The sequence below is a fragment of the Ovis aries genome, chromosome 5, assembly GCF_016772045.2.
Source record: "Ovis aries strain OAR_USU_Benz2616 breed Rambouillet chromosome 5, ARS-UI_Ramb_v3.0, whole genome shotgun sequence".
In the NCBI taxonomy this organism is placed as follows: Eukaryota; Metazoa; Chordata; class Mammalia; order Artiodactyla; family Bovidae; genus Ovis; species Ovis aries.
The window spans coordinates 13,320,515-13,345,732 of record NC_056058.1 but is presented as its reverse complement, the minus strand read 5'-3'; the positions used below and the strand labels follow the sequence as shown (position 1 = coordinate 13,345,732).

Here is a 25,218-nt window from a genome sequence, read left to right as displayed (position 1 = left end):
TAGCAAGGGCCACAGAAGGTGCTGCTGGACCCAGACTGGGCAGACAGGGAGCTGTACAGCCCAGACTCTCCTGGCCACAAACAAGGCCACCGCTCCCCATGTTCAGAATGTGACTAATGTCCCCATAAGACCACAGACGTCAGCAGTCAGGATTATTCTGAGGCACCTGGTTTTGCTGTTACTGCAAATAGCTCTACAAGAAGACTAACGATGATGAAATGGTACTTATCAAGCTTTCTGCTGGGAGCCGGGGCCCGTGAAATGCACTTGACCTCCGTGCTTTGTGGAAGTGGAGGCAGGCTCAGAGGTCAAGCAAACAGCCCAGGTCCTGCAGCAGGGAAGGGCCAGGCGTCCAGGTGGGAGCCAGAGGGCAAAACTTATTAAAATGCAGCAAGCGAGTCTGTTCCTACCCCCAGGCCCACGAGACTGTACGGGCTCACTGCTCCTGCGGTTCTCGTGGCTCCTCCCTGGTGTGCCTGGGGGACCATCACTGAGGTACCACTCACAGCCCCGTTCATATGACTGTGGTCTATGGGACTTTCACTTTCGGTTTGCTTTTTCAACCCACTACCACGGTCCGGAAACCCGCTGAGACAGGCCAGGACGGAGCCACAAGTAGAGGCCTGGGGAGCACAGGGTGGTGAGGATACCACAGCACTGGGGGAGCGGGGACCGTCTCTCTGAGGGCATCTCCAGCTCCCTGCCTCCCGCCCCCTGCGGTCGGCCTGGGGCTGTGCAGTAGGAACTGTGTGGGTCGGGTGGGGAGGAGGGATGCCCTGTCTGAACCCCAGATGCCCAGTGGCTCCAAGAGCACTGGTTCCAGGGCTGCATGGACTTGGGTTTGAGTCCCACGCTCTGTAACACTGAGCCTTGTCTGTGCATTGGGGGTCTGAAAACATCCCACAGGTCTAGGACCTGGCAAGAGGAATGGACGCCCAGTGACCCGCCCGCCCTGGGGCGCAGGGACCTCACCTCTTCCTGCTCCTCCTCGCTGTCGTCGTCGCTCACCACTGGCTTGGCCCTGGACCCGCGGCTCGGCCGCCGCCGGCCCCCCTTGAGCCGATCCTGGGCCTTCTCCTTCCGGCCGAGCTTGATCTTCACTTTGACTGAGCGAGCTGGGGAGGGGACCACAAGGAAAGGAGACGTGAGCGCGGGGCCCCAGGGTGTCTTGGGGTGGATGTGACCTCCTGCCCCCACCCCCAGGACTCACACTCTGACTCAGAGCCTTCCTCCTCGCCCTCCTCCTCCTCCTCGCTCTCCTCCCCTTCACTGTCGTCCTCCTTCTCAATTTTCTGCCGCACGCTGGTGAAGACCGACTGCAGGACGATGGAGTCTTCATAGATCTGGGTGGAGACACACGGGGCTCGGGTCGGGGGCCCGATGAGGGGCTGCCTGCCCGCCCGCCTGGTCCCAGACAAGGGACAGCTCAATGAAACGGTCCTGGACAGAAGGTCAGGCGTTCCTCTTTTTTTTTTTTTTTAAAGTATTTATTTATTTGGCTGCGCTGGGTCATAGTCGTGGCGCGCAAACTCTCAGTTGTGGCATGTGGGATTTAGTTTCCTGACCAAGGATAGAACCTGGGTTCCCTGCACTGGGAGCATAGAGTCTTAGCCACTGGACCACCAGGGAAGTCCCCCTCCCTCCCCGTGAAGAATCGCAGCGAGCACCCAGTTAAAGGCTCTGAGAGGGCCTGCAGTTTAGCGTCGGAGACGCACGGCCTCGTTGAAGCTAGCATTCCCTGGCATGTGCGACTCTCTTTGCCAGGAGGCATTCATCCCAGCAATGAGGAAAACTGCCATGCTGAGCCTGTGTGTGTGAATCTCACCACAGGACAGGACCCAGCACAGAGCTGGACGTCCTTTGAAAAGCACCCCTGAATGACTCTGTAACAGATTCCAGGATGTTCACAGAGTGTGCCCAGGGACCCACGGACGGACAGGACTGAGTCTATTTCTTCTATTTTGCTCATCTTTATCTTCTGCTACGTTTTCAGCAATGAACACATACGGCCTCTGTAATGACCGATGTGCTCCGAGGTGCAGGGAACCTTTTTCTGAACCGGCCAATTCACGGGGGTGGGGGAGTGGGGCCCAGGACTGCTCACCAGGGAACCCTCCAGGTTGAAGGTCTGCGCGTTCTGACACAGCAGCATCACGTCCTTCTCCAGGTCGTTGAGGCTGCGGTACTTGTGGTTGCGGATGCGCTCCTGGAGGCAGGAGAAGCGGCCTTATCTCGGGGCCCCCTGGCACCCAGAGTCCCAGCCACCTAAGGCGGGGTCACAGTGGAACTCCCTGGCTCTGTGTGGACTCGGGGGCCCAGCCGTGGGTGATGGGGTCGCCTGCCACATCCTCAGGCCCCCAGTGGCCACTAACCAGGGCCCCTGGTGGGGACTCCCAAGACCAAGAACCCCTGCTCCCACATCCCAAGGTTCTAAGCACTCGACTTGGGGTTACCTTTATCTTCTTGAAGTCCACAGGCTTGCGGATGAGCTCATAGTACTCGGGCAGCTCCTTGCGGGACGGCAGCTGGATGAACACCTCGCTGAGCTGGCGTCCACTGCTGCTGTAAGGAGAGACGTGGCTGCGTCACTCGCAGGCCCTGCTTGCCGGGGAGCCCCTACCTCTGCCTGGTACCCTCCCCGCTACAACCACCACCCCACCCTGGGCGCTGGAGGACTGAGACGGTGAGAAATTTTAAAGTTCACTCTGGAGCCATTTCCTGGATGTGAGCTGACTCGTGAGTTCTGGAACATTCCCGAGGGGCAGCCAAGCAGAGAGGTCTGCTGCCACATCTGTCTGGAGGCTCTGAACTCACCCACCTCCCCCCACCCCAGCCCTGGAGGAAACAGCGTCACGTGCCACGTGCAGCAGGAGCCTTGGCACCCGCATGAGGGAGAACTCTCTACGTATGACACAGAAATCAGTTTGCTCGCGTCAGGAGCGTTAAGTGCCAGCGTTTTCAGAGATGGGTCTTCCAAGCATGTTGTGCCTCTCTCGGGTGGCGCTCATCAGCAGTGAACTTCAGAGAACCAGGCAAAAACCCAAGGAGAGACGCCTCCTGACAGGACGCTAATGGGTGACTAGAGCGGTTTCCTAGTTCTTTCCACTAAGCAGCGCTGGTTTGGTACTAGGGAGCACAGGAAAGATGAGCTGTCAGTGGCCATGAAATGAGGAATCCAAGTACTGGGCTCCGAGGCGACAACCCCCTGGGGGCCTGGACAAGGAATGGGGTGAACCGAGAGACACCCACCCCCAGCGTCCCTTCAGCCTCCAGAATGGGGATCCTGTCCCCCAGAGAGACGGTAGCAGAGGCCCTGCGTGGCCAACCAGGGGGCTGGGGACCTGGTAACTCTCCTTTCCCACTCTCTCCACCCGGGGCCCCACATGCTCTGGCTGTGGGTTCATTCAGGTCCCGCTCACTGCCCGGGCTCCTTCCTGGCTGCTTCGCAACACAGGCTCCTCCAGGGCAGGTCTGAGATGGTAGATTCGGTCTTGGGGGCACCAAGGGTGGAGCACCACCTCCCGTCAGCACGGCTGCTTTCCTGGTCTTTTCAGGACAGTTCTCAGGGAACAGGGTGGCAGCTTGTCCCCGTCTGCACGTCCTGAACACATCTCATCCTTGTTTTTGGTTTACCGGCCAGGAAGACAGCAGTGATGACCTGACTGCTTCTCGTGTTTTGTTGCCAGATGCCCCATCCTACAGTGGTATCAGGGAGCAGCCTGGCCAGGACTGCCCGCCCCAGAGGCTGCTGCCACTTGCCTCTGGTCCCCTTCTCACACTCGGGGAAACACAGGGGCTGGAGTCTGGGCCTCGCACATTCCTGGCCTCGGACGACTACCATCTCTGGGCCAGACACACGACACACGTTCTCAATGGACTCTCTTACCCCAACTGTGATGAGGACACCAGCGAGCAGCTCACCCAGCCCAGCCTGAACACCAGCCTTGCTGGTCTTGGCCTCCCTGCCCAGCGTGAAGTGGGGTCGCCTGTGCTCAACAAGGGCCAGCCCCCTCTTTCCTCCAAGCTGAATTCTCGGCTACTTCCTGCCTTGTGTGGGGCTGGCAGGTCACACGCTAGGGGTGGGGAGGGAAGGCCAGCTCCAGGCCACTGTCTCCACCCAAGGGCCCCTCCCCAGGGGCACAGGTGTCCTCTCTCTCATGAACAGGTTGGTGGGTGGTTTGGCCACAGGAAAACTGGAATTTATTCACATAAATTCCCAAAAAACGAGAACAGGCATGAAATACGTTGGGGCCTCTACTTCAGATAAGTGGTCTCAGGGTGATGGGAGACAAGCCAACCCCGCTCACTCTGGGAATCTGGTTTATGATGTTCCAGCAGAGCTCAGACCTGCACCCCTGACTCCTCAACCTACACAGGCCCTGTTCCTCCTCATGGAACCTTCTCAGCAAAGGGCTCTCCATTATCATCCTGACTGCAGTGTCATTCTATACTTCTGAGCAGGACATGGGCCTGCAGGTGTGAAGTAACTCAAGTGCTTGGCACAGTAGTGGATGCTAGTAATTCCGGCTTTACTTCACTTTTTTTTTTAAGAAACACCAGTTTGGGGATTCCCTGACGGTCCAGTGGCAAAGACTCTGCTCTCCCAATGCAGTGGGGGCAGGTTCGATCCCTAGTCAGGGAACTAGACCTCCACATACCGCAACTAAAGATCCCGTGTGTCGCAATGCAGAATCAATGCAGCCAAGCTGAATAAACAAATAAAAAAGAAAACAACAACAACAACAAAATAAAGAAAACGAAACGGCCGTTTTAAATCGGCTAAACTCATTCTGCAGCTCACTAACAGGCACGCATGTGGTGCCAAGGCTACGTGCCTGCCTGCAGCATCACACAGGTGACCTGGCCTCAGGGCACACAGAGCCCTTCAGGGAACTCAGGAAGGGGGACTCTAGCACCATTACACAGAGGCACATTTCATAGTAAAAACCCTCTCATAGACCTCTGGGGGAACCTTTTCCCTGAGGAATGAAGACCCACTCGGCCTGAAAACCGTTGTCTGGTGCGTTGTGCCGAGTGTGCATGGCCGGGGACTGGTCATGTGAGAGGGAGGGGCAGGGTGCCAGGGCCACAGCGACTCTGAAAACCATCCTGACAACGCAGACCTCTTGGAAAGCTACTGCTGCAAAACTCTGTTTGCCAAAGTGCTGAGAGATCCTTTTTTGTCTTCAGAAATGCCCTAGAGAGTACCTCACCCCCACCCTCTATGCACCAGGGTTGCAAGCCTTCCAGCCTTGCTCACCAAGTCCCTCCTTGCTGGGAACAGAATCCACAGTGCTCTGGGGGCTGCTTGGCTCTCCAGGATGGGCGGCCCACAACCGCCGCGATGTCAGTGCCTCTACCTGCTCAGTCGCCTCAGAATCACCCAAGCGGCTGCTCCCCCAGGGAACCCTGGCTCCCACCCTTGCCTCAATATAAACATCACCTCCACGACACCTTGTAATAAAAATGGATGACTGAGGTGAAAGACAAAAGGGCACGGGGATTTCCCTGGTGGTCCAGTGGCTAAGACTCCATACTCCCAATGCAGGGGAGGGGGACATGCCCTGGGTTCAATCCCTGGTCAGGGAACTACAACCCACATGTTGCGCCTAAGAGTTTGTATGCCACAAGTAAGATCTGGTGCAGCCAAATAAGCAAATAAATATTAAAGGAAAACGATACAGGCACAAATCTTCATTTACTCACTCCTGTGAGCCTCCCCCGCCTCCAGGACTTGGCCGAACCTGGCCTCTTCTTGAACTTCATGTCATGAGACCCCACAGGGTGCGCCCCAGGCGTGGCCGCTCCCCTGCATGGCTGAGACCTGCTCTCGTTGGCCCTTGTGCTGTGCCACATGCTCCATGGTGGGCACGTGCCACAGTCAGCTTGTCCCTGCTGGGGACAAGAACTTGGGCTATGGTCTGAGATATTAAATGGTGAGCAGCCGCAGACACTGTGTCCCAGCTCTTGGCCTGCATCGTGTGGGAAGGTCCCTGGGGGGTGGGGGTCCGGTCCTGGAGGCAGGGGCGCTCAGTTTTGGTAGCAACTGAGCCCACATTCACTCCTCCAGCTGTGGGTGAGCCATCTACTAGGATCTCTTGCTGTTTTCCCATCCAAGTACTAACCAGGCCCAACCCTGCAGACGAGCTCGTGTGCGCTCAGGGTGGTATGGCCATAGACTCTCCTGTGGTTTTACTTCACGTCTCCTTGATGAGCAGCAAAACCGGGCACATCATCACAGGTACACTGGTCATGTGATGACCTCTCCCAGGCAGTCCTTGTTTTCTTACTTTCCCTCCTGGGAATTCTGTGTAGGGCACATTCATCATAAACACCTCCAGTTCATGGCATGTCTTTAGAAAAAAAAAAAAAAAAAAATTGGCTGCACTGGGTCTTAGCTATGGTATGCAGGATCTTTAGTTGTGGTGTGTGGGATCTAGTTCCCCACCCAGGGATTGACCCCTGGGCCCCTGCCTTGGGAGCACGGAGTTCCAGCCACTGGACCACCAGGGAGGTCCCCCACGGCATGTCTTCTTACTCCTTTGATGGTGTCTTTCGACGAAGGGGCCTTAGTTTTAACCTGAGTCCAATTTACCAATATTTCCTATTATACCTGGTGTTTCTCGTCTTGTGAAAAAAATCTTTGTCTACCCCAAGGTCATGGAAGCATTGCATTTCCTTCTTGAAGACTTTGCTATTTTTCTTTTCACCATGCCACAAGGCTTGCAGGATCTTAGTTTCTTGACCAGGGATTGTACCCAAGCCCCTTGCAGTGGAAGCATGGAGTCTTAATCACGGGACCACCAGGGAAGTCCCCGGAAGCATTGCTGATTTAATCTTTTCACATTATTACGGGACCACCACGAAGTCCCCGGAAGCGTTGCTGATTTAATCTTTTCACATTATTAGGCACGAGGCTGCTTATCCTGGTTAGTTTTTGTCCACAGCAACTAACATCTTCCGTACCATATCTTGCCTGGCTTTACTAGCTGGAACACAAGCCACGAGAGCAGAGGCTTCGCCTGTTTTATTTGCTGCTCTCTCTCTTGCACCAGGAATAAAGCCTGGTACACAACAGGTGCTCAGTACACATTTTTTAAATGAAGAAACTGCGCAGGGGGCAAGCCCTAGGGTCATAGAGCAGTGTACAAACTCAGGTTTCAGCAGGGCTCTCTCTGAGCAAGGGTGGCCACTGCCCTGCCCCTGCATGGTCATTCACACAGCACCCTGTTCCAGAAAGGACCCTGGCAGCAGCATCAGGAACCCCACTGCCCAGAGAGCGTGCTGCTGTGAGGACTGGCTCTAAAGAAGTTTCTGCAGGCAGAGCTGCTTGGAACTCCATCTCCGGCCCTGCTCTGAGTCCGGCTGCCTGGTAGCAGAGGGGAGGGGAGTGAAGGAGCCTGGGAGAATCTCGAGGCTGCCAGGACCCTCCCATGACCCCAGTTCAGACACAAAGAATGGAAGCGCCCACCACGGTCCTTGTGCCCCCAGCCTGCCCTGTCACCTGCTCCGGCAGCAACGGTGGCTGCTGTTACCTGTGACAATGAAATTAATCTCCTGCCTCTAGACGTTAGCTCCCACAGCAGGGATCTTCTCCCTCATTCACTGTCCTGTCCCCATCACAATGGGATATGACACGCAGAGGGGCTGAGTGACCAGGGCCTTGCCTGGAGCCTCAACCCCTCCCACATCTAGCCCACTGGTCCTTCCTTATTGAATGAGGTTTGTCGCAACCAGTCTGACCACACGATGGGGGAGAGCCCCAGTCTAAATGACACATCCTTTGACGTGTTCTTGAAACAAAATTACAACATGTGGGGGACTTCCCTCATGGCCCAGTGGCTATGACTCCATGCTGCCAATGAAGGGGGCCAAGGTTCAGGGCACTTGGTCAGGGGACTAAGATCCCACAGGCCCCAACCAGGATCCGGTACAGTCAAATAAATAACTAAATATTTAAAAAAAAAACACAACACATGAAGGAGAAATAAAGAATCAGAGGACTTCCCTGGTGGTCCAATGAGCCTACCAATGCAGGGGACACGGGTTTGATCCCTAGTCTGGGAAGATCCCACGTGCCAAGGGGCAACAAAGCCTGTGCACCACAACTGCTGAGCCCGAGCTCGGCAGCCAGTGAGTAGCTCTGCTCACTGCAACTAGAGAAAAGCCTGCACACAGCAACGAAGACCCCAAGCAGTAAAAACAAACAAAACCCTTAAAAAAAAAAAAAAAAGATTCTCAGTATCCATTCTCAGTGGCATTGGATGTGCCACTCAAACAAATGGAGAAACCACAGTGGTCATGAGAGCTGGCCCAGACACTGGGAACTGGGGGCAGGCAGGACTTGAGCACAGGTCTCCTCGGCCAAGTCAGGGGTCTCTCCCATCCTTTCCCACGTGCTGTTCTAAATTGAGAGTCAGCAAACTTCATCTGTGAACAGCTAGTGTAAATGTACAGGCTTTGTGTGCCATACCCCCTCTATCACAATGACTCAACTCTGCCGTTGTTACATCGAAGTGGCCACACAGAATATGTAGGCAAAGGGAGTCTGGCTGTGTTCCTCATTTATGCTGTTTTGCAGTTGCTAAGTCGCGTTTAGCTCTTTGCAACCCCATGGACTGTAGCATGCCAGGCTCCTCTGTCCTCCACTGTCTCCCAGAGTTTACTCAAATCCCTGTCCATTGAGTTGATGATGCCATCCAACCATCTCATCCTCTGTTGCCCCTTCTCCTCTTACCCTCAGTCTTTCCCAGCATCAGGGTCTTTTCCAGTAAGTCAGCTCTTCACATCAGGTAGCCAAAGTATTGGAGTTTCAACTTCAACATCAGTCCTTCCAATGAACACTCAGGACTGATCTCCTTTACAATGGACTGGTTGGATCTCCTTGCAGTCCAAGGGACTCTCAAGAGTCTTCTCCAACACAATTCGAAAGCATCAATTCTTCAGTGCTCAGCCTTCTTTATAGGTCCAACTCTAACATCCATACATGACTACTGGAAAAACCATAGCTTTGACTATATGGACCTTTGCTGCAAAATGATGTCTCTGCTTTTTTTAATATGCAGTCTAGGTTTTAATACACTATCCAGGTGTCCTTATTTATAAAAAAACAAAATTTGATTTTCATATGATTTCATACCATGAGACAGTTGTCATCTTCTTTTCATGGCCTCACAACACAGCCTGCAGGATCTTAGTTCCCTGATCAGGGATCAAACTCAGACCTCCTAAAGTGGAAGCTCTGAGTCCTGACCAGTGGACCGCCAGGGACGTCCCAAAATAGTATTCTTTTGATTCTCTGAAACTCATCTAAGAAAAAATTCTTAATTCAGACTATACACATACAAGTGGTGAGCCAGATCTTATTTCTGCTGATTTGGTTTGTTGAGCCCTGGTATGAATCCTAAAAACAACAGGAAGAATGTCTGTACCGGGGATGATCACATACAGCTTGGTGCCTTCCACTGCTCATCCTCTGACAAGGGCAGACACTGCAAATGGATCACAGCAGCACTCTTATCTTGAGCACTGAGAGCCTCAGGCAGGCAGAAGCAGTCAACTGAAGATGGTGCTCCTGATAGATCCTACTACTTGCCCCACCCTGTCCCTCAACACCACTCTCCTTCCTAGAGTGCAGATCTTCCTAAGACACCTCTAGATAACATCTTCTCACCCTGGGCCATTTTCTCTTTTGACTCTCAGTCAGTGAAATGTATCAGCAAGGGTCCTAGATAGGAGCAGCTATGCTTAGCCACTCAGTTGTGTCTGACCCTCTGTGACCACATGGATGGTAGCCCACCAGGCTCCTTGGTCCATGTAATTCTCCAGGCAAGAATACTGGAGTGGGTTGCCATGCCCTCCTCCAGGGGAATCTTCCTGACCCAGGGATTGAATCCAGGTCTCCTGTACTGCAGGCGGATTTTTTTTTTTTTAATCATCTGAGCCACCAGGGAAGCCCCAGATAGGCGCAGCTCAGGATATTAAGAACTGATCTGGCAGCAGAACGTTTATCTGATACAGCATCTCAAGATACATGCATGCACATCATACATGAAACCTGAAAATAAAATAATGAAACATATTAAAAAGCTATTCATCCAGGAACTAGTCTAATGGTTCCACCTTCCATGACAGGCAGACATGGATTTGATCCTTGGCTGGGGAACTAAGATCCCACATGCTGTGGGGCAACTAAGCTCACACGCCATGACGACAGCCCACAAGCTCAATGTGCTTTGCCATTAGAGAAGCCCCTGAGCCACGATGAAGAACCTGCAAGCTGTCATGAGGATCCTGTGTACCGCAATTAAGACCCGATGCAGCCAAATAAATAAATGTTTAAAAACCTCACCAAAACCATGTATCCTTATATTTTACAAAAGATGTTAGAACAAAATTACTTTCTAGGTTCAATTTTTGACCCATTACAAAGTCAAGGACATTTCGACAATCAAAAAAGTGAAATGTCTCGGGCAGTTCCACTCACAGATATTTACTAAGAGCCTCCACCTGCCGGGCATCCACTGCTATGAGATCAATCTTGTCAGATTTATGACTGTGTGATGCAGGAAAAATCCAGCCTCATGTACAAGTAAAAGGAGATGATACTCACCAAGGAACCTGCCAGTAGGAAAGGTCTCTAGGCCACCTGCCGTGCACTCTCAACACACTCTCCCAACAGAGGAGGGGGAGGGGGTACCTTATTACAGGATCCTCCTGCTGAGGAGGGCTGGACTGGCTGCAAGTGATAATGCTGATTAATAAGTACCTAATGAACCAACATTTCTAGTGAACTGACTGCTTTTCGGGAGCCAATGACACGCCTGAGGGCTTATGTTTCTTTTTTCCTTTTTAAAATATTTTTTGAAATCAAGGGTCACATTACATTTGGCATTATGTCTCTTTTTAATAATTTTATTTTTGGCTGTGCTGGGTCTTCATTGCTGTGTGGGCTTTTCTCTTGCTGTGATGACCTACTATTCCCTGGGGTGCGTGGCTTCTCATTGCAAAGGTTCTCTTATTGCAGAGCACAGGCTCAGCAGTAGTGGCTCATGGGCTTAGCTACTCTGTTGCAAGTGAGATCTTCCCAGAGCAGGGTTCGAAGTGTCCCCTGCATTGGCAGGCAGACTCTTCACCACTGGGTCACCAGGGAAGCCCTCAAGATTTTTTTTTTCATGTGGACTATTTTTAAAGTCTTTATTGAATTTGTTACAATATTGCTCCTGTTTTTATGTTTTGGTTTTTTGGCCTAGAGGCATGTGGGATCTTAGCTCCCCAACCTGGGATGGAACCAATACCCCCTGTATTGGAAGAGGAAGTCTTTTAACCACTGGACCGTTGGCGAAGTCCCTGACGCTTGTGTCTTGAAACCAGTTAGCTTGAATGGAACCTTTATGTTGGAGAAGAGGGACACCAGACCCAGGGCCACACGGCAAGTGGCAGAAGGCAGATCATAATGCAGGCCACCTCTCAGGTGTGCCATCTACTCCAGGTGTCTCAGCTGTGGCACGTGGGATCTAGTTATCTGACCAGGGATCGAACCTGGGCTCCCTGCATTGGGGCACGGAGTCTTAGCATGGCAGAGGTGGATACGACTGAGCACATGAGCCACGAAGACCGTTAGAACTAGATCCCTATTTTTTTTGTTGTGGTCTTTGGCGTGCTCTGTCTAGACCACGGCAATTACCAGCAGAGAGTGAAGCCCAGGGGTGGAACTGGCCTGATACACTGGGGCAGCTGGAGCTTCTTCCAGCAAAGTCTGTGGCAGGCTCAGAATCTCAGTCTGGCTCAACAAGGCCACCCAAGTTAATCTTGTGGTCTGGAGCCCCACTTGGCTAACATCCAGGCCCATGCCCATGCTCAGACTGGCCTGGGGTTGGATGATAGCAATCAGCACTCTTTCTCACAACATCTCACCTGGGCACCTCCCATGCCAGGCTGGAGACTGAATGCCAGGCAGATGACGCTGACCCCAGACCTGGCCCTGCAGGTGGAGGCCTGCCTCCTGCCCCTGGAGGACACAAGCTTGGGCTCCTGACGGAAGGCCAGTGTGGCCTGCCACAGGCTGAGGCAGGAGAAGCCCGAGGCCTCCCTGCCCGCTCAGGAAAGGGCTCCAAGTCCACCCACTGTCGCCCATTCCCTTCTCCCCAGAGGCCCATGCTGAAGGGACTGGAGCCAACTGGGGCATCCTCTCCTAGAGAATGTTTCTGCTCAACAACCTGCCCGGGCCTTGTGACTCTGCCCCAGTTTTTCTTACAAATCAAGGCACAACCTTTACCCTGGAGAGATATCTGCTTTTTTATTCTAATCACGGTGTTCAGTGCCCCTGCAAGGGCAGAGGGCGAATGCTGAGAAGGTCTGGGCAGTGGCCCCCAGGCCCGGGTGAAGCTGCCACGGTGCATGCGGTGGGGCCCCTCATCACCCACGGGGGACTCTGGTGCTTTTTTTAAAGAAACAATTGTATTTATTTTTGGCTATGCGGGTCTTTGTGGCTGGGCAGGCTTTTCCCTAGTTGTGGCAAGCAGGGGCTACTCTCCAGTTGTGGGGCTTGGGCTTTTCATTGCGGTGGCTGCTCTGTTTGTGAAGCATGGGCCCTAGGGTTTGCAGGCTTCAGCAGCTGCAGCACGTGAGCTCTAGAACAGAGTCAGCAGTCATGGTGAGCAGGTTTAGTTGCTCAAGCGGGATGTAGGAACTCCCCAAACCAGGGATCAAACCCATGGCTCCTGCATTAGCAGGCAGATTTCTTAACCAGTGAGCCACCAGGGAAGCCCTGAATCTTGTATGGACCCCAGATCTACAGACCCCTACAGTTCTTACATGGTCCTTGGTAAGCAGACAGGGGAAGGGGACCCAGAGGGCCCACCCAGTGGCGCTCAGCTCTAGGAGTCTTAGCCAGGGCACCTGTACACATCATCAGCTTTCTGAACCCTCTGGGAATAACTTCTGAGAATCTCCTAAAAACAAAGATGTTCTCTTGCACAACCTCAGCTCCGTGAGCAAATTCAGGTCACCTGGTGCAGACATGCCTCCACTGTCCCACGCAGATTTTACAGCAGCCACAACTCTGCCCTGGAGCTGTTAACAGTCTAGCTCTATACCCCAGCCAGCTGAGCACAGAGGGGGTTCTGTGGGGTCCTAAGGAGGCTGACCCCTGAAGAAGGGCCTTCTAGAAGATGCACTTCTCTGAAGCTGTCCCAAAGGTGCCATGGGATGTGCCTTGGGACACATGACCACTAACTGGCATCTGGAGACAGTATCCAAATGTTCTGGCCACAAGCAGCTGCCTCCCTGCGAAGGGTCGGGGGAGAAGACAACAGCTGGCAACACACACAGTCCCTGGCCAGACCCCGGAGCCTAACTTATTTGCGTGTTTAGATTTTAAAGTGGAAATCCCTATTTCCAACTTAATTCTGGTTTCACTCATGGCTATTTAACAGATGGTTCCTCTGTGTAGTTTTCAGGTTTCCAAGCACCAAGAAGAAGGTGCCCTGAGAGGCCCTGCATGCAGGCTTGGCCTCCAGGGCTGCCCAGGTCAGGACTAGTCAGCTGCAGATTCTTCAGGCATTTTCCCATAGTGAACCCATAGCAGGCAGTGCATTTTCTTTCTTTTAAATTTACCATCTTAAGCCATGAAATTAAAAGCCGCTTACTCCTTGGAAAAAAAGTTATGACCAACCTAGATAGCATATTCAAAAGCAGAGACATTACTTTGCCGACTAAGGTCCGTCTAGTCAAGGCTATGGTTTTTCCTGTGGTCATGTATGGATGTGAGAGTTGGACTGTGAAGAAGGCTGAGCACCGAAGAATTGATGCTTTTGAACTGTGGTGTTGGAGAAGACTCTTGAGAGTCCCTTGGACTGCAAGGAGATCCAACCAGTCCATTCTGAAGGAAATCAGCCCTGGGATTTCTTTGGAAGGAATGATGCTAAAGCTGAAACTCCAGTACTTTGGCCACCTCATGCGAAGAGCTGACTCATTGGAAAAGACTCTGATGCTGGGAGGGATTGGGGGCAGGAGGAGAAGGGGACGACCCAGGATGAGATGGCTGGATGGCATCACGGACTCGATGGACGTGAGTCTGAGTGAACTCCGGGAGCTGGTGATGGACAGGGAGGCCTGGCGTGCTGCAATTCATGGGGTTGCAAAGAGTTGGACAAAACTGAGCGACTGAACTGAACTGAACCATTTAAAAAATATATTTACTTACTTATTCATTCATTTGGCTGCGCCAGGTTTTAGTTGTGGCCTTAGGATCTTCAGTTGTGGCGTGTGAACTCTTACTTGTGGCATGTGGGATCTAGTTCCCTGACCATGTACTGAACCCAGGCCCCCTGCACTCGGAGCACAACCTTAGCCGCTGGACCACCAGGGAAGTCCTGGGATGTGTATCTTCATCCTGATATAGCAGGGGTTGCAGCTGCCAATGCCAGAAGCTGCACATGCCAATGTCAGAAGCCATACAACGCCAGGGCATGCTACTCGCAGGGCACACGGATGGGCGGCAAGGAGCTTGGCAAGGGTGGGTGTGGCAGCCCTAAGTCTGAACACACATGAAGGGAGCAAAAGGTTCCAAATCAGGACATTACCTGCATGCAGACAAGGGTATAGATGCGAAGGTGCAAGCACCCATGACTGCATGGGTATTTGGACATAACTGTGGGGTGATCTTGAAGTCAACACTTGAAAGCGGACTTTGGAGCGGTGCTGATCAGTGGCAGCTCAGGGCAGGCCCAGCCACTTCTCTCTGGAGAGACCACATCGAGCCTCTATGATCACCAGGGGCAGAACGGCAGCCCCATGACCCCAGCTCAGCAAGGCAGGCTCCCTCCACAGAAGCCAGCTGCTGACTATGTCCGGTGACCGTTCTGTGGCAGCCAAGAACCAAGCTGTAACGGTCTCTCCTTCGGATCCACGTTAACTCAAGTGCAGTGTTTAGCTAATCTCAGGGTTCTGGAAATGAAATGGGATCTTTAAGCCCAAAGTTTCACTTCTCCTTCTGGGAAGGAGTGGTCGGAAGTCTGAGACAGAAGAGTGAGTTAGGCTGCCTCTGATTTCTTTCTATGTCTGTTCTCCTTGGTGCAGCACACTGGCCAGTCCCTCAGAACCTCCCAGGCAGGTGACAGGTCCATCACAGAGATTATAACCTGGCCCAAAGAAAGGTCTGGCCTTTGTCCTCAGCTGCTAGGAGGCCATCTCTCGGCCCCTGGATGTCCTGCCTGGAGCGGGACAGGGTTGGGGTGACTTTCTTTAACTGGGGGCCTTGGGCACAGAGTCTAAGAATGTGATTCTAGGCGGAGGTGTGGGGTCACATGGCATCAGCTCAACCATAGAGGGGCTGGAGACCAGGCAGCCATGTGGTGGTCAGTCATGTCTATGTGACCGAGTTCCCAGACAGCAAGGCTTGTGGGCTGGTAATGCTCCGTGTGCGTCTTCCTGTAATGTTGCCAGGAAGTTGGTGCTGCCTGCAACGCCACAGGATGCTGCTCCCTATGCCTCTCCCTTCGGCTGGTTCTAACCTGTGTCCTTTTGCTGTGAGAAACCATCACCATGAGCACGCCAGCTTTCAGAATGCTCTGAGTCCTCCAGGCGATCACTGAGTCTGAGGATGGACTTGGAGACCCTGGACTCTGCAGCTGTGGTCAGAAGAGACAGGGTGGGGCCGAATCCTATAGCTGCATGAACCACATCGTGGTTTTCCCTGGGACTTCAAATTGTCTGCTGAGAACATCGGAAATGTCAGCTTGTTCCCACACATCATCTCTGAAAGCATTTGCCACGAAGTAGCACTGCAACCAAGACAATTCTCCTGCATTTGCTGCCTTGTCTGATCTCTTCCTATGCGGGCACCAGCAAACCAGCAAGCGGAAGGCCCGGCTCCAGTCAAGAACCAAACTCATCTCCAAGCTGGAATGCGGGGGGACTTCTCAGAATGGTCTTATTTGCTGTCCTTCGTGTAACTGCTCTGCAGTTCCCTCAGCTTAACAGAGAGCTCCCAGTCTAGTGCTGGAGAAGGAAATGGCAACCCACTCCAGTTTTCTTGCCTGAAACATCTCACGAACAGAGGAGCCTGGCGGACTACAGTCCGTGGGGTTGCACAGAGTCGGACATGACTGAAGCGATTTAGCAGGCATGCCCAATCTAGCATGGGCGTCTATTCCAGGGGGACATGAGGTTAAACGTCAGCCGCCTGTCCAACCCTCAATGGAGGCACCGCTGTGTGGGTCCAACAGGGCTGGGAGCTCAGCTCTGTGACTGCAGCTGGGTTTCTCGGCAGGCTGCATGGCAGAATCCCTAACAGGATCTCTGTGTCCTAAAGACCAGTCTTGAGGGTTCCCTGCACCATACCAGACCGATTTACCACCCATTTCACACAGCCCGGAGAATGGTGGTTCCCAGCAGCTGGGGGAGCCACTTTCTCTTGTGTGCCTATGGCGAAACACGATGCTCAGATGGATTTTTCTCTAAGTCACAGGATGACGGAAGGTGGACTGATACCTAACATATTTTGTCTTTGGTTTGAAAATATCCAGGGCCTTATCAGTAAGATGCTGGTTCCAAGCGTCTATTTACTGATTTGCTTGGCTGCACCAGGTCTTCATTGCCCCAGGTGGGGTCTTCAGTTGTACAACATGAACTCAGCTGCTGCACGTGGAACCTAGCTCTCTGGCCAGGCATGGAACCCAGGGCCCCTGCACTGGTCCTCTTAGCCAGTGGGCCACCAGGGAAGCCCTGTGTTTTTTTTTTAACTGAGATGTAGCTTGCTATGGGGAAGTATATACATCTGAGGTGTACTCCTGGTGAAGGTTTTCAAGTGCAGACCCAGATTCCAAAGTCCCAGAGGGTCCCTAGGGCCTCTTCCCTGTCAAGTCCCCCCACCGGAAGTAACCACTGATCCACATCCATCACCAGTGATCTGCTTCTGAACTTCCTGTAACTGGAAGCACACAACTTGTACTTGTCAATGTTTGGCTTCTCTCCCTCAACAAAGCATCTCTAAGATTCTTCCAGGGAGCTGACGTTTGGCTGTTTCTGTGGTTGGCAGAATTCTGCTCTTCCATTAGGCTACCGTGGACGTGTTCTCCTGGGGGTGGACACTGGGCTGTTTCCTTTAGGGCAGTTGTGATCAGAGCTGCTGTGGACACACCTGTATGTGTCATCCGGTGGGCGTGTGTGCTCAGCACCAGGACTGGAGTGGCCATGTCAGAAGTGCAGTCAGTGTGCCCAGCTCTGGGAGACAATGCCCAGAGCCCGGTGCACCCATGAGCAGCGTGTGAGGTCCTGGAGCTCCATGTTCTTGGTGACGCCATTCTGGGGCACATGAGGGGGCACGTCACTCCCACCCACTTGTATGTTTCCTTGTGGTCATGACGTTCGTGCGGTGATCAGAACACCTTTTCATATGCTGACTGGTCATCAAGGCATCCTCTTCTGGGAGGTGTGTGCTCACGCCTTTTGCCCGTTTTGCTTATTTTTAAACTTCTGGCTGTGCTGGGTCCTCAGTGCTGTGCATGGGTTTTCTCCACTCTCTAGCTGGGGTGCTTGGGCTTCTCACTGTGGTGGCTTCTCTTGTTGCAGAGCACGGGCTCAACAGTCCAGGACTGGCGGTTGGGGCACACTGGCTTAGCTGCTCCGTGGCAGGTGGGATCTTATCGGACCAGGGATCCAACCCATGTCCCGTGCACTGGCAGGCAGATTCTTGACCACTGGACCACCAGGGAAGTTCCTGCCCATTTTATTTTTATTTATTTAAGGTCACTCCATATGGCACATAGAATCTTACAGTTTCCCCACCTGGTATCAAACTTGGTGCTCCCTACATTGGAAGCGAGCACAAGGTCTTAACCACGGACCATCATGGAAGTCCCTTTTGGCCTGTTTTAAAATCTGATTTTCCTTTCCAAGTCTGTAACAATTTTCACCATCTGTTAAGAGGGTGTCTTCTAATGAACAGATGTTTTTAACTTTAGTGAAGTCTCACTTAAGAGTCTTCTATTGCTAGTGGCATTTCTGACCTCCTGAAGAAGTCTAGCCTCCTTCCAGGCCATGAAGATTTTCTCCCATGTTGCTCTTTTCACATTAAAAAAAAAAAACCTTTACTGAAACACAGGTCATTTACATCACATTTGTCTATCATCCATTTAAAATTAATACATGTGTGCAGGGAAGGGAGAGGTCAAGGTTCATCTTCTCTGTCTGGATATGCTAGCAACCTGCATGACGTTCAGAAAAACCCATCCTTCCCCACTGACCTCCAAGGGTCTTTGTTTTCTCGATTCTAACAAGGTTCTTTTGGAAGAATATTACTAGGAAGAAAAGACCAGGGTCTGTCATTTTCATTGGATTTTTGTACATTCCGTATTTTGAATAATGGTTTCTCTACATTTCTTTTTCTCTGCGGAATCTGCCTCAGAGGTGAAGTGTCCAAATGAGTTTGATGTTTTGTTCTCAACAATGACACAGGTTACATTCTTAGGCCCAGCAGCTGAACTTGAATCTGCCTCTTCTCCACTTCATCCTTTGTTTCTCTTCTAATGATGGAAAATTCTTAGCACAATTTGCATCCTTTATTTGGGTTCTGTAACAGTCACTACTCACCCTAAAATTCACGCTAACAGTTTCTCCAAGGGATGACCCCTGGGCTCACACCTTGACACTATTCCCTCCCACAGATTAAGTCCCCCCCACTTTGCTTGTGACTAACTGCTAAGCACTGCTATAAATTCAAGCCTTCCTGCCATGGGGACAGCCTTGTCGACCTGGATGTAGCAGGAAGCAGAATGGACACTGGGGGGCTGAAGGACGACCCTGGCTGCCCTGCGCACCTGCACACAACCTGCCCTGGGTGGGCAGGACATGCACGCATCTCCTGGGAGGGCTGTGAGAGAGCCACGATTTTCTTATTCTGCTTTTTCCATCTTTTTTTTCCCCCTAGCCCACACTACATAGCATGTGGGATCTTAGTTCCCTGACCAGGGATTGAACCCGTGTCCCCTGCAAGGTAGCACAGAGCCTTAACTGCTGGACCACCAGGAAAAGTCCCCGTTTTTCTTGAGAGCTCCTGACCCACTCAGGACCCTCACTGAAGCAGAAGGCACACAGTCTTCTATTTGGTATCTCTCTGAGGGCAGGGAGCCAGGTCTATGTCTTCTCAACAAGCGGCTGACCTGCGATGGCCCAGGGAGACTACAGCAGATGGGAAGAGGGCAGCGAGGGTGGGGGACAGGTGTCTATAGGAGACCCACTGGCTCTCTGCTCCAGCCACAGGAGCCTCCTCACCACGGTCCACTGGCCACGTGATGGGCCTTCATCACAGCAGACACCCTTGTCCTCTGCTCACCCCACTGTAGGGCCCCAGACCTGCCCTCCTCAGGGCTCCTCTCAAAGGTCACCTTCCTGCCCTCTCATCACGGCTGACACTGTCTCCCCTCTTCCAGGACATGAATGTCATGTCCCACGAGGGCAGAGACTCTGAGACAGAGAACCAACCAGAGCTTGTGGAGAGGCAGTGGGCTCACAGGGCCCCCCCGGAGCCCCCACTTACCTGTCCTTGTACTTGATCACGGCATCCACGATCTTCTTCATTTTCTTGGTGAGGTTGGGAGGGTTAGGGGAGAGCTTCTCAGCAGGTGGCCGGCCGCGCTTCTTCTGCTTCTTGCTCTCGTCGTCCTTATCGCGGCTGCGAGTGCTGGTGGTTGGGGTGGAGGGGCCGGCGTCGCTATCTCGCTTGCGCTTCCGTGACGATTTCTTCTGCCGGACCTCCTCTTCGATCTCCTCCAGCGTGCCCTCCTCGATGGCCTTCAGGGTCAATAGTGGTAAAAATAGGACAGCCAGCACCGAGGTCGACAAGCAGAGGCCGCGCGCAGACCCGGGGGCCCAGTGGGGGACAGCTCTGCCTCCCCAACCCCGTCCTTCATGGACATACGGCGTCTGTGACAAGTTGAAGAGTCACAGTCTCATGGTGCACAGCTGCAAAGAGTGGGTGCCTGTCAGCCCTCCACCGGGAGGTGACCTGGTCAACCAGACCTGCCATGTTATTAAACAATTGTGCTAAGACCCACATCCCACAGAATCAAGTGCTTCAAACACTGTCAAGCGTGCAGTTCGATGGTATCAGGAACGTTCCCACAGGTGGACGGACCACCATCCACCTGTCTGTGCACAACCGAGGTGGCAGTGGGATAGAGCCCCAGACCACACCATGGCCCATCGTTTTGCTCACTAAGTTGTCCTAGATACATTTCCTCTCGTTTTTCTGCAACACAATTTTTAACATCTATTAAGTATTTTCTCGCACAGTGGGCCTTCACTGAATTTCTGTTCTTGGGCAATTTAGGTTCTTTCCAACTTGGGGTGGGGTGGGGTGAGGGGGTGGGCTGTTTTTAAGTAATGCCATGACCAGACATCTGTCTGTCTTTCAGATAGATTCCTGGAAGTGAAATTGCTGAGTTGAAGGACATGAACGTGAATGGTCATTTTAAAATAGTTCCAAATGATGAATTCTCAAAGGTAGTAACTAATCTGACCATCCAGTGAGAGGAAGCCAGGTGTCCAGGGGAGCTTGGAGTCAGAAATGGGAGGGGGGCCTGGTGCCAAAAGGAGGGGAGGCACTGATTACTCATCTCAGCGACTTGCTGCAACTGTGAGCAGGTAGGGGCCAGGCACTGGGGCCAGGCACTGAGCACCGCCCCCTGTGGAGGGGAGACAGTCACATGCCCCCACAAAAAGGGTGACAAGTGTGCAGAGTGCCATGGGTGGGGGGGTGCTCCGAGGGTGCGGCAGCTGATGTGTCCCGGTCAGGGGTGGGAAGTGCTCCCCAGGGTGGGGCAAGTCAGCAGACCTGAGGGCTGGGGGGCGGTGGGAGGAGGTATCCAGGCTAAAGGAACAGCACAGGGGCACAGAGCGGGCAGGAGGGCCTGAGAGCAGGCTGGCCCAGGGGAGGGCACTCAGTGGGCTGAAGCGTGTCCCCTCTAATCTGTATCAACCTGGAACCTCAGAGTGCCATCTTATGGGATAAGAGGATCTCTGCACACATACTAACTCAAGGATTGAGATGAGACCATCCTCTGTTAGGGTGGACCAGACTCCAGGAGACAGAATAGGGCGTACAAAGAGGCTCTGGGGACATCCATGTGAAGATGGAGGCCGAGACTGGAGAGACGTGGCCACAAGCCAAGGAATGCTGGGGCTACCACAAGCTGGAAGAGGCAAGGAAGGAGCCCTGAGACAGAACACAGCCCTGCTGATGCCTAGATTTCAGACTTCCAGCCTGCGGAACTGTGAGCAGTTGAATTCCTGTTGTGTTACAGTCACTGCATCTGTGATGATTATTACAGGAGGCTCTGGAACCCAATGCTGGAGCCTCTGGTCCTACAGCCAAGACACGTGGGCCAGCACAGCGGGGGAAAAAGGCAGGCACATTCTGAAGGGTCTGTGTGCATACAGGGCACAGTGGCTGCCAGAGAAGCGGTGCCAATTCCACGTCCACAGGTAAGACCGAGGAGTGCCGTTTTGGATAAATCTCTCTTTCACTAATGCAAATTTTACTGACTATGACCTACAAAAAAAAAAGATGTTATCCAAGCGCAAAGAATAGTCTTTCCAACAATGGTGCTGGGAAGACCAGAGGCCACATGCAAAAGCATGGATATGGACCTTGACCCCGTTAACTCAGAAAGGGTCATGGACCTAAACGTAAGAGCTGACACTCTAAAAGGCTTGAAAGAAAACACAGGGGGTAAATCTCTGTGACCTTCGATTTGGCAATGGACTAACTCTCAGACATGATACCAAGGCCAAAAGAGAAAAACAAATTTGACTTCATCAGAATTTAAATTTTTGTGTGACAGAGGACACCATCATGACAGTGAGAAACAAAAGCCAAAACCATCCCACAGAGCAGGAAAAAATATCTGCAAATTATGTCTGATAATAGGCTTTTGAGAAGATCTACAAATGGCCAACAAGCACATGAAAAGGGGCCTGACACCGTGAGCCCCCCTGGAAATGCAATTCAAAACCACAGACACCACTGCACACCCACTAGAATGGCTGGAATCAAAGAGGCAAATAGGACCTCCCTGGCAGTCCAGCAGTTAAGACTCTGAGCTTCAAATGCAAGGGGTGCCGGTTTGATCCCCGGTCAGGGAACTAAGATCCTACATGCTGCCTGGCACAGCCAAAGCCAAAAAATAAAAGTTATCAGTGAGGATGTGGAGAAACTGAAACCCTCTTGTGTTGCTGGTAGGAGTGTAAAATGGTTCACTCACTTTGGAAAAGAGTTTTGTCCCTTCAAAGGTTAAACAAAGAATGACCCTATGATCCACTCCTTGGCATTCACCCCAGAGAAATCAAAACATGTGTCCACAATATTTGTATACACAAATATTCAGTGTGTTATTCATAACAGCCGAAAAATAGAAACAACCCCAGTGATGAGTATCCACTGATGACTGGATACACAAGTCTTGTACTATATACCCACATAATGAACTCTTGATGTGTGCGAGAATCTAAATGAACCCGGAAAACATCATTTTCCTAAGTGAAAGAAGCCTGACATCAAAGGATCATGTATTCCATGATTTGACACATGGAAAATGTCCTGAATAGTCAAAATTTTTGTGGACAAAAGTTACTTATAGGATTTAAAGGGATGGGAAGATAGCTAGAGAGCAAAGGGTTTCTTTGAGAAAAGAAAGGTCTAGACTTCATTTATGATGACAGTGTCACAACTCTGAACATACCAAAATCACTGAATTGTGCATCTTAAGTGGGTGAATTCCGTGGTATGTAAGTTATTCTTCAAAATACGTAGACAAAGAAATGTGCGTAAATTATTATTATATACAAGTGGGCAGTTTGTTTTTGTTTTTTTAAAGGTGTACATGCATGCTCAGTCATGTCCAATGCTTTGCAACCCCATGAACTGTAGCCCTCCAGGCTCCTCTGTCCATGGGATTTCCCGGGCAAGAATACAGGAGTGGGTTACCATTTCCTCCTCCAGGGGATCTTTCCGACCCAGGAATCTAACCTGTGTTGCCTGCATTGCAGAGGGATTCTTTACCACTGAACCACCTGGGAGGCCCTTTTCAAGGGCACCCACTGCCTTAGCAATCCAGGACTGGCAGAGGTCCCATGGGAGCTGTAAGGGTCTATGGCTGGGCTGACGTCAGAGGTTCTGTTCTGCCTCTCAGAGCCCCGAGCTGAGGGCTGGGGACAGGACACCCCAGCTGCCTCATCTGAGTTTTGTAGGCTTCTTGCCTGGCATGCTTCAACAGCTCCCTCTGGTGCATAGCTCAGTGGGTGAGCTTGCAAATCTTGGGTGTTCTGAGGTCTCAGGAGACCTGGCCTCACGGCCGAGGAAGCACCAAGACCACAGTTAATCAAGAGGAACCTCGGGGTGTGTGATCATAGGCCTGGGCTGCAGCTGCTCATTCCAGCGTGTGACAACCAGCAGGGCGTAGCCAAAAGCCGCCACCTGCCTTCTGCAAGTACTGTTTCAGGGACAACAATTTGAGGGTTGGGCTCTCAATAGTCACCTCTACACTCAAGAACTCCGGGGTGGGGGTGGGGTCTGATGTGTCACGGTAACCCAGATGCTGACCTCAGTGCTGGGCCCTGGGAGCCAAGGGCTGGGGTGTGGGGGTGCCAGGGGAGTGGGCGGGGCACTCGCTCCCTCCTCCCTGCAGCTCCCAGGGATGATGCGCCCAGATCAGGGCACCTGACCCCATTAGCACTCCCAACAATCTCACAGGGAGATGTGACATCCCTAGTTTAGCTCTGGGTCCTCTGGCCAGCCCCCTGCCAAGGTCACCAAAAGTCTCCTTTAACCTGACACATGAAAGGCCAGCTCTACCCAGCAGAGTGTTCTGAGCGGCTCAGAAGCCTCAAGGGTGTGCCTGCCACCATTTCAACAGGAGGAACTGAGTGAACCTGAGCCCATGTGTGAAGGGCTGCTGTCATTCGTGTCGAGAATGGCTAAAGGGCGCTGCCCAGGGTTTAGGTGAAGGCCCCTAACCCGGTGGCCAAACCCATGCTGCCTGAGCCCCTCTCACGGCCCTCTCCAGCATGTACCTTGAGCCACTGCTTCTCAGTCAGTGAGTCACTGTAGTCCACCTCCTTGCGGTGACGGGAGCCACGGCCGAACATCTTCTCTTCCTCCTCCTCACAGGTCAGCCGCTCCACCTCGGCATCGTCCTTGATGATCCACGAGGGGAGCTCGTCCTCCTCCATGAGCCGCGGCTTCCGCTTGGGGTTGCGGGCCTCCTCACGCCGGCGGTCCAGGTCCATGCGCTGTGGGGTGTGGGGCAAAGGAAGTGTTAGCACAGGGAAGGCCGGCAAGCACATGCGGGGTGCCCTGCCTGGGGACCCAGTTACATGGTTGCTGGGTTTTGCGGTGGCCAAACTGGCCAAGCTCTCAGGTCAGACCCTGGCTGGGACTCTGCTGTGGGGCAGAGAGAACTGGGAAGGACTCGGAGATGACGGAAGAAGGGCTGAAATGGGATGGCAGCTCCATGGACAGCCTCAGTGGGAGGCACAAGCCCGCTGAGGCCAAGGACGCCCTGGATTCCACGCCCACGAAGGGCGAGGGACATCTGAGACCGAGGCCTGATTCAGCTCTTCGGCCTGGGACAGTGTGATGCCCTCTGAAAGGGAGAGAGCCTCAAGGACAATAGGCACCAGCAGAACTGGGTGTGCCCGGGTATCCTGCCATCCCTGTGATACGCTTAGGAGACCTCAGGAAGCCACGGGACAAAGAGGGGTCAGTTAGGTGCTGTCTGCAGCCCCCTCGAAGGGCTGTCCCGGCTCCCCAGTAGTGCTGGGGACGCCAATGTCACCGAGACCACTCGGTCTGCCGGGTGTCGGCAGGGAGGGGCGTGTGAGCCCCACGGCCCACGGTCCGTGCAGGTGGGAAAGCCAGTGCCCGCGGCACTCACCATGAACAAGTCGAACTCCTCCTCGTGCCGGGCTATCATCTGGTTCACCGTCTCGTCGTCAGGCACCTCGTCTTCTTCCTACAAGACGTCACACGTTTAGTCCGGCTGCGGGGAGGCCGGGGTGGGCGGTGGCGGCGGCCGGGCTCGGAGGCGAGCGGCGGCGGTCCGTGGGAGAGGAGCTGGCAGTCCCTGGTCCGGCTGCGGTGGATGGGGACCCACGCGGCAGCGGTGAGGCACACACGCACACGCACACGCACGCTCCGTGGGGTCAGGGCCCTCTGCT

General features: G+C 52.9%; 1 protein-coding gene across 9 annotated transcripts in view; it reads right to left on the bottom strand.

The window, feature by feature from the left end:
* Positions 1–25,218, bottom strand: part of SMARCA4 (SWI/SNF related, matrix associated, actin dependent regulator of chromatin, subfamily a, member 4) — a 90,020-nt gene that overhangs the window by 1,126 nt on the left and 63,676 nt on the right. For 3 of the 9 annotated variants that reach the window (XM_027969664.2, XM_027969667.2, XM_060415484.1), the window contains 7 exons: positions 24,936–25,013; positions 24,073–24,291; positions 19,541–19,794; positions 2,454–2,562; positions 2,105–2,206; positions 1,211–1,343; positions 973–1,115 (listed from right to left, as the gene is read on the bottom strand). In XM_027969664.2, coding sequence (XP_027825465.1) covers positions 973–1,115; positions 1,211–1,343; positions 2,105–2,206; positions 2,454–2,562; positions 19,541–19,794; positions 24,073–24,291; positions 24,936–25,013 — 1,038 coding nt within the window. The other 6 variants (XM_027969665.2, XM_027969668.2, XM_060415487.1 and 3 more) reach the window with 4 other exon arrangements.